This window comes from Brassica rapa, chromosome A06, assembly GCF_000309985.2.
Source record: "Brassica rapa cultivar Chiifu-401-42 chromosome A06, CAAS_Brap_v3.01, whole genome shotgun sequence".
NCBI classification, from domain to species: domain Eukaryota; kingdom Viridiplantae; phylum Streptophyta; class Magnoliopsida; order Brassicales; family Brassicaceae; genus Brassica; species Brassica rapa.
This window is the reverse complement of record NC_024800.2, coordinates 24,754,922-24,770,003: the sequence shown is the minus strand read 5'-3', so window position 1 is coordinate 24,770,003 and position 15,082 is coordinate 24,754,922. Positions and strand designations below refer to the sequence as shown.

The following is a 15,082-nucleotide window of genomic DNA, read 5'->3' as shown; positions in this document are numbered from 1 at the left end:
AGGTAAACTTATTTGAGCTCTGTATGTTTAGAGACTGTTACATAAGTGAATCCCAAGAAACTTGGATAAAGAGAAGAGATAATATAACTTATTGAAAAACTAGATGAAAGTAGTTCTTGAAACATCATAAAACATCGAATTTAAGCTACAAGAGAAGCAGTAACAACAACAACAATAGCATAAGGAAGGTTCTAATAATCGAAATCATTCAAGAGTTGAGGAAACTGTGACAGCATCTCTTGGTCCTTATCCAATATTTCATCCACAAATGAGCTCGCGGAGTGACATGTTCCAGAGGCCTTGGAAGCAATCTTCTGAGAGCTGCATTCTCCTTGGCTGTTGAAGTTTTCGTTCTGCGCAAAAGTGAGGTTGCTAGTAGCTGAGGATCCCACTACTTGTGTCTGAGAGCTAAGAGGTAAAACCGGATCCGAGAGAAGGTAATCACTCCAGCAGAACGTTGTAACCGGTGCCTGAGCCCCTTGGTTTGGCTGCGTGATACTAGCAGAAGATGACGAGGAAGAACATGAAGATGTGGCTCCATTGAGTGGAAAGTTTGAATGGTTAGAGAAATGGAATTCAGATGAAGTGGGATGAGTAAAGATCATAGGAGAGTTGTGATAGCTCTCATGGCTTGTTGTGTTCCTCATCATTTCCCAAGCTGAGTTGGATTGTGTGAGTATAGAGTTGTTAGATGGTTCTGTTTTGAAGTTTCTGACAAAAGGTTCGGATGAGTTTCCATGGCCGCTAATGTTTCTGAATTCCGTAAGGACCTGAGAAACAGGTTTGTGAGTCACCGGATCTATCCCCATTTTCACCAGCCTCTTCTTCAGCTTCGTGTTCCAGTGGTTCTTCACATCGTTGTCTGTTCTTCCTGGAAGCTTTCGCGCAATCGAAGACCACCTGAGAGCATCAGAGATTATTATTATTAGTAGAGTTTGATAGATTTTTTGTCATTGTTAAAAAGTTAGTTAGCAATTAGGTAACCTGCTGCCAATGATTCTGTGACACTGAATGATAAGCTCTTCTTCTTGGGGAGAGAAGCTGTCATGTTTAAGGTCAGGTCTTAAGTAATTAGTCCATCTCAATCTACAGCTCTTTCCACATCGATTCAGACCTGCACCCAAAATAAAAATAAATAAACTCAGACTTGTACATTGAAGAGTTCTTAAAATGAAAGAAGAAGCTTATGAACAAGACCTGCTTTCTTGGGGATCAAACTCCAGTTTCCTACACCATGGATTGCAACATAAGCGAGGATCTTAGCGTCTTCTTCTGCAGTCCATAGACCTTTCTTGACATTTGATTTGTCACAACATGGAGGCCTTCCCATTTTTTGTGGGTTATTCAGAGACAGGAGAGAAGGAGAAGATGCTGTGTGGAAGTACCACAAGAAAGGCTTTATGGAAATAGAATGATGCAATGCAAAAGCTCTGAGACTTGTCTAGAGAGAGAGAAATAAAAGGTGAGGATCTCATGCTTGAAGGCTCCTAGTTAACGGTAATTGCATGATTGTTACACTTCATTAGAAATATAAGAGTCTCTATGTGCATGACGTAGTTTAGACAACTATCATCTCATGTACACTACATCACGTATATTATTAATACATAATCAGTTATCATGTATTCCTTGCTTGAGGTTGATGCTACAAATAAACTAAACATGAAACCAGAGAAGCTTATTATTATTCTTTTTAGTATGTGTTCAAACATTTTTGCTTATATAGACCAAAGGTTTTTTCTCTACACACAAAAATTTTCAATCCTTTTTTAATAAGAGCTTTGATTGTTACTTGGTTCTTAAGATGAGCAAGCTTTGCAGCTCTTTCTGCAATATCCCTGGTCTGTTTCTGAACCCACCATGTAGACTGGATTCTTCTTACATTCCCCTGCCTTTGCCCATTTCTCGCAGCTCTCGTTCTCGTCCACACACCCAGTTGTCCTGGACACCGGTCTTTCGAACGACTTCACATGAATCCATCTGGTTGCTGACCATTTCTCTCCCTCAACCACTGGACAGCTTCCATGTAAGCTGCTCGGATCTGTTGTTGCATTCGGATGAAGGTTAAAGAATAGCAATGCGTCCCCTTTCATCGGTTTCACTGCAAAGACACACACTCTCAGATTGTGCAATATACCATTTGGAAAGATAGAATCATACTTAAAGCAAACGCATGTTGAAGAATACATAAAGTACACATGTATGTGTTTCTCTACCTGCATAACCTTGTTTGGCACATTGGGTCCAGCTATCGTCTTTGGGTTGAGCTGTTGCTCCCTTTAAGAATGAATGAACAGTGTTCAAATGAGGCCACTCAAGAAATGAAATCTAAATCATGTGATACATATGTCGTTATTACCTTCCACATGGGAAACACTGTTTCTCCACCTTTTTTGACGTTGGACAAGTACATCAATACGGTGGCGATCCGATGACCACCAAGCTGTTGGTTTACTTGGTCGTGAAAGAAGTCAAAATGCGGTTCATATTTTTGACCGTTCTCGTAGTGCAGTATTTGCATTGATTCTCCATTTTCTGATAGACAACACAGGTAAAAAAAAAAAGAAGAGATGAGTGTTTTTTCTGCTACTAAAGATAAAGTAAGAAAAGTATACATATGCCTCAAACAATACCCTCGGGAAGAAAAGTCCATGCAGCAAGTTTAGCCTCGACATTAGCTACTATATCATCCTGCACCGACACAGAATCTTTACCATTCATGCTTTCAAGCTCAAGGGTCAAACAATCAGTGAATCACAGAAAACCTTTAGAATAACCAGATTAGCATTCAAGCTACTTTTTCTAACCACAGAAGAAGACCATCCTAGATAGTGTTACTTGGTGGTATTAATAACAGAGAACTAATCTGTTTATTTGGTGAAGTTAAGCTAGTCAAATAGAAACAAAAGCAAGATTAGACCTCAGAAAACACATGATAATAAAATTCAACTGATTGCACAAAACAAAACATACAAACGGAACCAGATTTAAAACCACAACAGATCATTCAAAACCTTTACAAGAGCCAACATGTTTTCCTTACTGATTCACACATGTTATGAGTAATAGAAACTGAAGCTCTCACCTGTCTTTTGGAAAGAAACATTCCAGAGCTTGTGCGCACTTCACTCTCCACGCTCTTACCTGAATCATTATCCGCAACCATTGACTTCTCAAGCTTCCCTTTCGCCTAAAAAAAACAAAGTATCTGAACTGGGTCACAAAGTCACATAACATTCTATGATCATAACAAACAAACAAACAAAAAATAATCAAGAAGATGATTTGATTGATTGATAGTACCAAGTTGATGAAATGATCACATTCCTCATCTGTTAAAAGTCCCTTGTACAAAAACACCCTGCAGAAACCCATCACATACTTTTATAATCAAAACAATAAAAATTCAGACTTTTTAAAGCAAAAGCAACAAACAAACCTAGGAGTCCAAGAGAGCTGAGTGACACGAGTTGGATCAATAACTAGAGACGAAGCACTCGTCTTCTGCTTAATCACTGCCCCTTCTCTGCCCACCCAACCAATTAAAAGAAAGAAAAAAAAACAAATATTTATCAGTCAAACCAATGCGAAAGAACATCATTCATCGTTAGAGAGAGAGAGAGACAACCTTACCTATTACTACTACTACTCCATCGAGGGATGAATCTGATGGAAGCAGACGAAATTGGAGGGAAAATCAGGATAAGACTTAGCGAAAACGCGAGAAAATTTCGAGAATCCATTTTTTCCCTTCCCTGCTGAGAAAAAAAGAGAAGACTTTTTTCTTTTTGGTGGCGAAGACCAGACATTTAGTAACGAATTTGTATTCTTCTCAATTCTTACCCCCTCAACTATATTCTTCTTCTTAATTTGTCCCTGTAGTTTTGAGATCTTACAATTGCATCCCCTTTTTAAATGTATTAAATGATGGTAAGCGAGTGAGGGAGCGCCAACTGTAATTTCCTGCCTTCCTTTTTAATTCCCCTTTGACTAGATTTTCGTTAACTCTTTCTTACGAGACAGCACTTAATTTTAAGAAATTGTTGACCATAAATAAAATAAAGTTTTGTAAGTTGTCAAATATCAAATTTATGATGGGTTAATGTTTATTTGAGATCTGGAGATTATTAATTACTAAGTGTCAGTTTGATATTTTTTACATAGATTAAGAAAATTATTAGAATGTGTTTAAGTTGTTATTAATTACACATATTTTGAACAATAATATTTGAGATAAATAAAATTATTTATAAAATTAATGCAATTTACAATTAATTTTTAGTTGTAAGTAATATAATTTTGATTGAAATTTTGAAGTGACAATTTTTGTGTAATACGAAAAAATGATATTCCATCCGTTTCACTAAGATACATGTTTTAGAAAAAAAATTGTTTCACAAAGATAAATGTTCTATTTTCTATAAAAAAATTTGTAAACTTCAATAAAATTAATTAAGTTTATTAAATTATTATTGGTTAAAAGTTATTAAAATTTGAAAATTACAAACAACAACATTCATTATAGTGATTTAATGAGTTTTTTTAATAAATGTGAAAATAATAGAAAATCTATCTTTGTAAAATGATCGAATACAAACGATGGAAGTAGTTATTATTTTGGATGACATTGGTAAAGACTAATTGGCATCAAACTGTTGACGAAATGTAAATGGGTTCTGTGAAATTGAAGTTTCTAAAAAGAAAAATTCACTTTTACAATATTTCGATCATCAAAAATGACTAAATAATTCATTAGCGAATAAAAATTTTAAAGAAATCATTGTTAAATTCTTTTTTTTTTTGGTTTTTATCGTTTTGTAATATATGTTGCTTATGTAATAATTGATTTTCGGAGTTTATGTAATGATGTTGTAAACTCGTTTTAATTTCAGTGAAATTACTTTACCGGAAAAGAAAAGTTTTGTAAGTTGGTTCCAATATTAGTGGGCTTACATTAAAGTTCATTAACAGCATGGGCCCATTAATGGCTTTCTTTCGTGTAACGTACGTCCGAAAAACCCTAACCCTCCTCATTATGGGGAAGACACTTCTTATAAATACACAGCTTTGCCCTAGCAGTAACACGCTTTGTTTTTCACCGTTCGTGCAGAGAAGAAGAAGAAGAAGAGGAACGATGAAGGTTATCGCTGCTTTTCTCCTCGCGAAACTCGCCGGAAACGAGAACCCAACCAAAGGTGATCTGAAAAACATCTTCGATTCCGTTGGAGCTGAGTTCGACGAGACGAAGACGGATCTGTTCTTTTCTCTGGTGAAGGATCACGACGTGACGGAGCTGATCGCGGCTGGGAGGGAGAAGATGGGGGCTCTATCTTCCGGTGGTGCAGCTGTTGCTATGGTGGCTGGAGCAGGAGGCGACGCTCCTTCCGCGGCTGAGCCAGCGGCGGAATCTAAGAAGGTTGAGGAAGAGAAAGAGGAGTCGGATGATGGTGAAGGCATGATGAGTCTCTTTGATTGAGGATCTGATCTTTTAAGATCTAAACAGCTTTTTATTTTTTGTTTTTAATGTGGGATTCTATGGATGGATCGTTGTTGCTACCTTCGGATAATTTCAATATTTTAATTAAATCTATCTGATGCTCGAATTATGACTCGTCTTTATAATTTACCAAGAGCTCTAAATCGAGTAATAGACAATAGACATGTGCAAACCAGACATGTTAATTGTTTATGATGTTTATTTCGTTTGTTATACATTATTATCCTGTAGACCACTTGCATCTGATGCTTGACGAATCTGTCAAGCTTTGAGATTTGAATGTTACACCTTGAAACAATCAACATAAATGTCCATTGCGAAACGCAAAGTCTTATAAATTATGAAATGAAACTCCACCTTGGGGGGTTTTTACTTGGGAGAAATCCATTGTGTAGACTAGAAACTAAAATGAACCAGCTTCTTCAAGCTAGACTCAGAAACTAATTGTGAAAGTTATGCCAACATAGGAGCTGCTCTTATTTACTTCCATTATTGCCGATTTTAAAGCTCTCCCTCGCTTTGAGTGTATAATGGAAAAGGGCTCAACGATTTTGACGAATTGTCTCTTTGTACTGTGAGAAGAAATTCTTCGTTTCTAGTTGATGATGATGATGGTGGTCTAAGCTTGCGCCAAGAATTACTGCTCGCCACTTTTGAGTTGGGATTTCCACTCTGTTCTTAATGAGCTTTTCACGAAGCCCAATTTCTTGAGCGCATTTGGAAGCCGGTTAATTATGTTATTACGGCTATGAATTATACTACGTGATTTTACGGCCGACAATTCTACCACAGAAAATATTCGATGGTATGTCATGCACCATTTTACATTTTCTGGTTTGAACCTCAGATAACTAGTATAAAAAATATTAATGAACTTATTAATCAAAATATTGAACTAAAAGGGGAGAGGAAGAGTGGAAACTCTTCATTCTCGTTTTGGTTTTATAATATTTTAGTTTCGTTAAACTTTTATTTCGTCCATCTTTAGTAAAATTCTATGATTGTGACAATAAAATTTACTAGATTCTTTTCTTGTTTCACAAATCTATATTTCATATTAAAAAATATTTTTATATTTTTTAAATAACATTAACTAAATTTTTTGAATTAATTAAATATTATTGGTTAATAATTATTACAAAGTATATAGTAAATGTAAATAATAAACTTTGAAATAATCACTAGTATATTTTTAATATGTGAATATTATAGAAAATATTTTAGGAACGGAGAGGGTAATAAACTTAAAAATACAACAAAAGACTAGTTAGCTTATAATTCTAACTACAATAAAAACTTTATAAATTAGTAATGTTAGAACAATAATATTTTATTTATTTATAGAATTATTGATTTATAAATATTATATTTTAGCTTTTACCGTATATGCATTAATTAAATAAAAAAACGACTTTCCTAATGATTATTATATTATTTTGTATATATAAAATATGGTTTATAAAATTTAAATTTTGTTTTAAATATAATTTTATTAAATATTATTAAAAATATATTGAAATGTTAACAAAAGACAGAGATAAATTCTATTGTGAATATAAAATAAACAATACAATTTTTTGTATCTACTTTATCTATATATAATCAATTAATTTTAAATTTTAATGGAACCATCTGTTTACGTATGATTTCTTAAAGAATATTATTTTATCGATTTGTGTTATATTTTGAACCGGTCTAATTTGAGACCGAAAAAATTTATTAATTTACCATATATATTAATTCGTAGAATTGCTACTGTATGTATAAGCTAATCAATCAAAAGCTTTGGTTATGTTTGATTTCTTTGGTCAGACATACCCCACCAATATTCTTTATTTTTTCTTGAACAACCCCACCAAAATTCCAGAGAGCCCATTTTGATTGTAGCTCTAATTCAGTTGACGTCATCCCAAGTAAGCATGCTTCTCTAAGCACACCCGCGTATACTAACAAATTAAATGACATCGATAAAACGACAATAAAAACTTGATTTTACAATGTTTTTGTGTGATTATTTAATTGATTAGCCGTAAACCATTTGTTACTATTTAAATCTATAATTATGTTTTTCTTATCGTAATTTCGTGAGTATATAATCTGCATGTGGTGTTGTGGTGATTAATAAACTTAGGATGTAAATGTAATTTCATAGCGATCGCTCTTTCCTTTTTAGCTACTTCGATTATAGTTGAAGATAACGGATGAACCTAATATATGTTCAGATCCAATTACCACTTAAAGCAAATAAATGAAAATCTGTCATTGTGTAAAACATGTCATTACGTCGCATATTAATTTGTGTAAAAGCTACTTTTATGTGAGAAATTAAATTCCAAAGTTCATAGACAAAAAGATAAAGAAACGTAGATCTTACGTCAGTGAGGTTTAGCTGTTAACTCTTTCATAAACGGACAAAGGAAAAAAGTTCAACGTGTAGTCGAAGGTGTACTATTTTACAACCGTGACTAGACTTATAATACAACAAAATAAAAAGAGTAATGATTTCGTTGATGAAAGAAAATTTGTGGCTCATCCTTTATCGAATTTTATAAAAATTCTATAAAATATATAAGTGGCTCCTCGCAAGATGCCAGGAGCAAGCCTACGTAAGCAATTTTCACCTAAAAGTTTTGAGATCGTAACCGACAAGGCCAAGTGACGTTATTTGTTGATGTAATAAACCCTAAAAAGGTATATTAAAACTAATTAGGAAACTAAATAATATAGTAATATCGTATACATATCTATGCTCATTTTCCTGTAAATTAATTAGATATTTTGTGGCATCTTCCTCGATAGTATTATAAATAGAGGCAATGGAGCAATGAAACCAAACCAGAGCAAACTTGCAAAGTCTCAAGATAGTAAGCAAAAAAAGAGTAAACACACAAATCTCTCTCTTGCGACACAAGCAACTAGTCTTGAGACACAAGCAACCCAAAAAAACATGCTTGATACCGCAGCTATATGGGGAATAACCGGCACGACGGTGACGAGCTTCATGTTCATATGGGCGATATACTCACAATACGTCCCTCGCCATCTCCGAAGCTACATAGAGAAATACGCATACAAGATGATCGGATGGGTCTCTCTCTACGTCCACATCAAGTTCAACGAGTACACAGACGAAGGTCTCAAAAGAAGCGAGAACTACGACGCAATACGCAACTACCTATCCACCAACTCCGCGGCTCGTGCCCTGAGGTTAAAGGCAGACGAATCCAAAAACAGCAAGGCCTTGGTGCTCAGCATGGACGACCACGAGGAGGTTGAAGATGTGTTTGATGGTGTGAAGGTGAAGTGGTATTCGAATGTGAAGGCGATTCAGACAGAGTCTAGTGGTTATGGTCGAAGCAGCTCGGGCGAGAGAAGGTTCTTTACTCTTACTTTCCATAGACGACACAGAGGGATGATCATTGAGAGTTATATAACTCATGTTTTGAGAGAAGGGAGAGAGATAGGGTTGAGGAACAGAGAGAGGAAGCTTTTCACTAATAACTCGAGCTCAGAGTGGTATGCTTGGAGGTCAGGTAAGTGGAGTAATGTTCCTTTTCATCACCCCGCGACGTTCGAGACTTTAGCTATGGATCCTGAGAAGAAAGAAGGGGTCAAGAAGGATCTGGTAAGGTTTAGTAAAGGGAAAGATTATTACAAGAAGGTTGGGAAGCTGTGGAAGAGAGGCTATCTCTTGTTTGGTCCGCCCGGGACAGGGAAGTCGACGATGATATCTGCAATAGCGAACTTCTTGGAGTATGATGTGTATGATCTTGAGCTAACGACCGTGAAGGATAACTCAGAGTTAAAGAAGCTGTTGCTTGATACTAAAGGCAAGTCTATTATTGTGATTGAAGATATTGATTGCTCACTAGATCTCACGGGGCAGAGAAAGAGTAAAAAGGAGGAAGATGAAGAAGAAGACGAGGATGAGAAGAAGAAGGAGGAAGAAGAGAAGAAGAAGAAGATGGAAGGTGAGAGACAGAGTAAAGTGACTCTCTCAGGGCTACTAAACTCCATCGATGGGTTATGGTCAGCTTGTAGTGACGAGAAGATTATTATATTCACAACCAACTTTGTGGACAAGCTTGATCCAGCCTTGATAAGGAGAGGAAGGATGGATAACCACATTGAGATGTCTTACTGTAGGTTTGAAGCGTTTAAGGTTTTGGCTAAGAACTACTTAGAGATTGAGACGCATGAGTTGTATGGAGAGATCGAGAGGTTGCTCGAGGAGACCGACGTGTCGCCTGCTGATGTTGCGGAGACTTTGATGCCGAAGTCTGATGAGGAAGATGCGGATGTTTGCATCAAGCGTTTGGTGAAGACTGTGGAGGAGGAGAAGGAGAAGGCAAAGAAGTTGGCTGAGGAAGAAGAGAAGAGTAAAGCAGAGAGGGAAGAGAGAAGGAGAAAGAAGAAAGAGGAAGCAGAGGAGAAGAAGAAGAAGAAGAAGAAAGAGGAAAAAGATAAGAAAGTTAAGGGTTCTGAAGAAAATAGTGACCTTCATGAGAGCAATGGTACCAACTAAGAAGATGCAAGGAAAATAATGTATTTTGTCTACCTCTGGTGTACCATGTAAGAATTATGATGTTATATAATTTTTTTTGTTATATTTAAAAGATTGATGTTTTATATTTCAATTAATGAAATATATTTTTTGAATCTAATATAATTTTTATGTAAAAATAAAAGTTGTGAAACTTTATTGGAAAGAAAACGAAAATTTTAAAAATATTTTTAAAAAATATATATGTATGATTAACCTAAAACACCATTTAAAAAAAAAAACGGAAAGACTATAAAACCTGGTGCATGTTCCCAAGCTTACGTAAGATCTATTCCCCACCAAAAAGAAAAAAAAATGTTTAAGAATCAATGTATAGATAGACCTCAACGTGGCGTAATGCTAATTAATACCTTGATGGTTGATATAAAAAAAAATGTATGTATATAAGAAATTGTATGAATGCTCAGTAGTCGTTAGTACCAAAGCTTTTTTCTCAATAGCAACAAAACTTATACATTACCACTTAATTATTGCTTGGTTCATAACTGGTTAACACTAACTACTCAGAAATCAGGATGGTCCACAGACCTAGCTTCAAAGCTCATATCTTCATGATGTGACCAACGAAAATGAAAACTACATGTGAACAAAATATGTTGAATACGGACCCAAGCTTCTAGTCTCCCTTAATAATACAAGAAATTTCATTATAATATATAAACATTTTAAGTATCAAAATAAAATGTAGTGGCCTTTCTGAGACCCTAGAAGTTGCGATAGGACTCATGAGTATAATATACAGAGAGTTAAAGGTTTAGAAATTATATGAATGCTCACTACCAAAGCTTTTTCTCAATAGCAACAAAACTTTTACATTACTACTTTATTGTTGCTTGGTTCAGAATTGGTTAACACTCACTACTCAGAAATCAGATTGGTCCACACATCTAGCTTCAAGACTTTAAGCTCATATCTTCATGATGTAACCAATGATACATGTGAACACAATATGTTGAATACGAACCCAACTTTCTAGCGTCCCTCAATACTACAATAAATTTCATTATAACATATGAACATTTTTATTATCAAAATAATATTAAACGCAGTGGCCTTTCTGAGACCCTAGAAGTTGTGACAGGAGTGTAATAATAGAGAGTTAATGGTTAAGAAGCAAAGAGACCAAACACAGAGCACAACTTAGACAAAGTCTCCAGAGAAATAAAAAAGAGAAGAGTTTCGTGAAACGCAAGCACAAAGATGCTTGAGACAGGAGCAAAGTGGAGCAATGTGACACCTTGAGAAGCATTAATACATGATCAATCTTAAAATACTCTTATACTAAAGAAAGCATTAACACATGATTAGTCTTAAAAATACTCATTAAACTAAATACTTAAAACATGATTAGTGATCTAGCAAAAGCAAACGATCCTTTCTTTCTAACTTTTCTTGTTGTAGAAGCAAACTAACTACTTCCTCTCCTCTTAATCTGCCGCCTTCTCCTTTACTTCCAGATCTGCCTTCTTCTTCATCTTCTTCTTCCTCCTAGCTTCCAACTCCGCTTTCTTCTTCTCCTCCTCCTCAGCTAACTTCCTCGAGTTCTCCCTCTCTTCCTCCAAAGACTTAACCAAACGCCTAAGACAAACCTCAGCATCCTCTTCATCAGACTTAGGCATCAGATTCTCAGCAACATCAGCAGGAGACATATCTATCTCCTCCACCAACCTCTCAATCTCTCCATACAACTCATGCCACTCAATCTCCAAATAGTTCTTAGCTAAAACCTTAAAAGCCTCAAACCTACAATAACCCATCTCAATATGATTATCCATCCTTCCTCTCCTTATCAAAGCCGGATCAAGATTCTCCACAAAGTTGGTAGTAAACACCATAATCTTCTCATCACTACAAGCTGACCATAACCCATCAATAGCGTTTAGTAGCCCTGACAAAGTAACCCTACTCCGTTCTCTCTCTTCATAAAAAGCCTTCTCAGATGATGCTTTTTTCTTCTTACCCTCGTCATCTTCTTCTTCTTGATCCTCATCTTCTTCCTTCTTCCTCTTCTGCCCGGTAACACCAAGGGAACAATCTATATCTTCAATCACAATTATAGACTTCCTTTTTGTATCCAACAACAACCTCTTCAAGTCAGAGTTATCCTTCACGGTGGTTAGCTCAAGATCATACACATCATACTCCAAGAAGTTCGCCACAGCAGAGATCATTGTAGACTTACCAGTCCCGGGAGGACCAAACAAGAGATAGCCTCTCTTCCAAGGCTTCCCAACCTTCTTCTAATAATCTTTTCCTTCACTAAACTTAACCAGATCCTTCTTGATCCCTTCTTTCTTCACGGGATCCATAGCCAAAGTCTCGAACGTAGCTGGATGATGAAAAGGAACGCTACACCATTTGCCTTCCTTAAAAGACCAACCGTGACTCTTGTTGTTGGTGTAAAGCTTCCTCTCTCGGTTCTTGAACTCGATCTTTCTCCCTTCTCTCAAAACATGGTCGAGATAACTCTCGATGATCATCTCTCTGTGCTGCATGTGGAAGCTGAGAGTGAAGTACCTTCTCTCCTCGGAACCAGCGCTCGCGTTGGAGTGATCCTCACGCTTGCTCACGTGAGAAGACCATTTCACGTTCACACCGTTGAACACGTCTTCCACCGCTTCGTGGTCGGCCAAACTGAGCACCAGAGATTTGCTGCCTTTCTTCTCGTTGGCTTTGAGTCTTTTCGCATGGGCCGTTGACTTGGAGGACAAGTAGTTGCGGATGGAGTTGTAAGCTTCGATCTTCTTGAGACCTGTGTACTCGTTGAACTTGATGTGAACAGAAGTAGAGACCCATTTCATCAACTTGTAAACGTATTTCTCGATCAGGACTCGGAGCTGGTAAGGGAAGAACTGTTTGTAGATCGCCCAGAGGAACATGAGGCTTGTCATTGTGGAGCCTGTGAGCCCCCAGACTCCTCCGGTCTCACGCATCTTTGTGTGTTCAAGAAACTCTTTGCTTTCTTTCTTTTGGTTTCTCATGAGACTTTGTGACTAAACTACTTAACCACTCAATATCTATTTATTTATTTGTAATACTTTTATTCACGAAATTTTCATGGTCTTGAGTACAAATTTGACTGAAAGTATTAATGCGATTTTTCAAAGCGTTTTTTTAGAAATCAGCAATAAAGCACCAATCACGAGTTAGTTTTTAAATGCGGTTTCGTTGTAAATTGTAAAACAAATAAAAAACTCACTTCAAAAAATGACAAAATAAGCTAGTAAAGACAGTAACCAGAGAATATTAACCAGCGGTCCAGTGAAATCCGCACTGGTTAGTACTAGCTTTTTTATTTTTGATTTTTTAAAACAATAATTTTAATAATAAAACTATATATAAAGATCTATTGGGACAGTAGTAGAACATTCATTCTACACCTAAAAATGTTTTAGAATTCAACTCTCTCAAATAAATTGTTTTTCTCGACGACAAAAAAAAAGTAAAGTAAAATTTTAATTAATTTAAGGCATTGGATTTAAATTAAACTGATAATATGGTTAATATATATACTAGTAAAAAAAATATATATATACTAGTAAAAAAAATATATATATATATATATATATATACTAGTAAATAATTAGCAAATACATATTAATGTTATATTGATCTAATATATAACTATTTTTAGTAAATTTAGTTAGTTTCTATGCATTTTAAATTAATGCAGTAGATCTTATTGAATGACTTCATATATAGTGTATAGAAAAGTTAGTAGCGATGTGTACTTCTACATTTACAAAATTAAATGATTTTTTATACGTACAATTATAACATGACAAAATCACAACCGGCTAATCTCATTAATTTAGTACTGTTTTAAAATTTTGGGAGACCAACTTAAAAGTTGGACTAAACCAGTCTGTTGAAGCATGACTTATTCCTCTATTTGATTTAGATTTATGTTAGGAAACCATATTTGAGTTAAGCTGGAGAAATTAGTTAAAGTTTTGGCCAAATTCGTCAAAATGGTGCATCTAGTTCACTACTAAAAGAAAATTTTATAATATTTAAATTAAAAATAAAAAGTTGTAAACTAAAAAAATATAGGGCCATTTCGCTGAAAATACAAGGAACGAAAGATATTTAGGTTTCATAGCGGTTAACTTTTTATTTGGGTATGGTGATAAAGGCGTGGTGGGGAACTTACCATTTTGTCCCCGACGTCGAATATCAATCAAATCACATTGTGTGTCAGGAAACTCTGATGAAAGCGACGTTTTGAACATACGTATAGGGTTAGTTTTGGGCATACGTCTATTGTAAACAGGAGCAGATATCAACTTTTCCAATCACTTAAATTATCTTTCTAACGTGTATAGAGGATGCAATTACTCAAAAATATATCACATTATATTTAATATTTATCAAGCGAAACCACAAAATGCTTTTACCAATCAAATATTGTTCGACATCATCTATTCTATTAAAACCACATTTATCAACCATAACATATGAACTATAATAGAACTGTACCGTATTTTAATTATGCACCATTTATTTTATCTAATACTATGCGATTACCATTGAGACCCCAAAAGTATTCAAAGATTTTGGTTTATTTGCTCAAGTCATGAATATGCTATTGAGCTCGAAGCTAGGGTGTGGGGACCAAACTAGTTTCTGGTCCTGGCTACTTGTGGAAGAATCAAATACTGTATGTAACGTGGTGGTGATATAAGAATTTTTGAAGTGACTATGAGAATTCATTTCACATAAAAGATTATTAGCAATTACCTCAAACCAAAGTTGTATTCTATGCAGTATAATCATTTACTCCTTGGTGGTTAAAACCAAGAGTCTTTCAGAAGTTTATAGTCGTTATAGTTTGTGTGATATCCACTAGACTAGTTAGACTTTTTTTGTTATTTTCTATGGAAACATTTACATTTGTTAAGGTAAGTCTTGGTCCGTTTGATTATGTGACAAAGAGATTCTCTACGGCCGAATCTGCAAAGATGAAAATATGCTAACTTGATCCTCAAGCAACCATCTTATCAGTCCTGCCACGAAGAACT

The 15,082-nt window shown here is 35.4% G+C and overlaps 4 protein-coding genes and 1 pseudogene across 6 annotated transcripts; 2 read left to right on the top strand and 3 right to left on the bottom strand.

The window, feature by feature from the left end:
• Positions 1-66: 66 nt before the first annotated feature.
• Positions 67-1,425, bottom strand: LOC103875149 (transcription factor MYB35). Its single transcript, XM_009153621.3, has 3 exons — positions 1,198-1,425; positions 985-1,114; positions 67-900 (listed from the first exon to the last, which is right to left on the bottom strand). Exons 1-3 carry the CDS (start codon positions 1,328-1,330, stop codon positions 192-194), a joined length of 972 nt encoding a protein of 323 aa, XP_009151869.1. The 5' UTR covers positions 1,331-1,425; the 3' UTR covers positions 67-191.
• Positions 1,426-1,657: 232 nt separating this feature from the next.
• LOC103875148 (probable prolyl 4-hydroxylase 7) lies at positions 1,658-3,887 on the bottom strand. 2 transcript variants are annotated; one of them, XM_009153620.2, is made up of 8 exons: positions 3,634-3,887; positions 3,440-3,526; positions 3,304-3,361; positions 3,086-3,190; positions 2,634-2,691; positions 2,360-2,535; positions 2,217-2,277; positions 1,658-2,101 (listed from the first exon to the last, which is right to left on the bottom strand). In XM_009153620.2, exons 1-8 carry the CDS (start codon positions 3,807-3,809, stop codon positions 1,800-1,802), a joined length of 1,023 nt encoding a protein of 340 aa, XP_009151868.2. In that variant the 5' UTR covers positions 3,810-3,887; the 3' UTR covers positions 1,658-1,799. The 2 variants fall into 2 exon arrangements, with proteins under 2 accessions (XP_009151868.2, XP_033129693.1); XM_033273802.1 differs by having other exon boundaries at positions 3,440-3,530; positions 3,641-3,809.
• Positions 3,888-4,126: 239 nt separating this feature from the next.
• Positions 4,127-5,613, top strand: LOC103875147 (60S acidic ribosomal protein P2-3). Its single transcript, XM_009153619.3, has one exon. It carries the CDS (start codon positions 4,973-4,975, stop codon positions 5,474-5,476), a length of 504 nt encoding a protein of 167 aa, XP_009151867.2. The 5' UTR covers positions 4,127-4,972; the 3' UTR covers positions 5,477-5,613.
• Positions 5,614-5,860: 247 nt separating this feature from the next.
• On the top strand, positions 5,861-10,156 carry LOC103875145 (AAA-ATPase At3g28510). Of its 2 annotated transcripts, XM_009153618.3 has the most exons (2): positions 5,861-9,117; positions 9,824-10,156. In XM_009153618.3, the coding sequence occupies exons 1-2, from the start codon at positions 8,322-8,324 to the stop codon at positions 10,039-10,041; spliced, it is 1,014 nt and encodes a 337-aa protein (XP_009151866.1). In that variant the 5' UTR covers positions 5,861-8,321; the 3' UTR covers positions 10,042-10,156. The 2 variants fall into 2 exon arrangements, with proteins under 2 accessions (XP_009151866.1, XP_009151865.1); XM_009153617.3 differs by having other exon boundaries at positions 5,861-10,156.
• A 1,317-nt stretch (positions 10,157-11,473) lies between these two features.
• Positions 11,474-13,093, bottom strand: LOC103875144 (annotated as a pseudogene).
• Positions 13,094-15,082: the final 1,989 nt, after the last annotated feature.

Coding starts and splice junctions, on each gene's coding strand:
- LOC103875149 (XM_009153621.3), bottom strand. CDS start 1,330: ATGGGAAGGCCTCCATGTTGTGACAAATCAAATGTCAAGAAAGGTCTA. Junction 1,115..1,197: donor TTTGATCCCCAAGAAAGCAG/GTCTTGTTCATA, acceptor TTTTGGGTGCAG/GTCTGAATCGATGTGGAAAG. Junction 901..984: donor CACAGAATCATTGGCAGCAG/GTTACCTAATTG, acceptor TGATGCTCTCAG/GTGGTCTTCGATTGCGCGAA.
- LOC103875148 (XM_009153620.2), bottom strand. CDS start 3,809: ATGTCTGGTCTTCGCCACCAAAAAGAAAAAAGTCTTCTCTTTTTTTCT. Junction 3,191..3,303: donor GTGATCATTTCATCAACTTG/GTACTATCAATC, acceptor TGTTTTTTTTAG/GCGAAAGGGAAGCTTGAGAA. Junction 2,536..2,633: donor ATGGACTTTTCTTCCCGAGG/GTATTGTTTGAG, acceptor GTTGTCTATCAG/AAAATGGAGAATCAATGCAA.
- LOC103875147 (XM_009153619.3), top strand. CDS start 4,973: ATGGGCCCATTAATGGCTTTCTTTCGTGTAACGTACGTCCGAAAAACC.
- LOC103875145 (XM_009153617.3), top strand. CDS start 8,322: ATGAAACCAAACCAGAGCAAACTTGCAAAGTCTCAAGATAGTAAGCAA.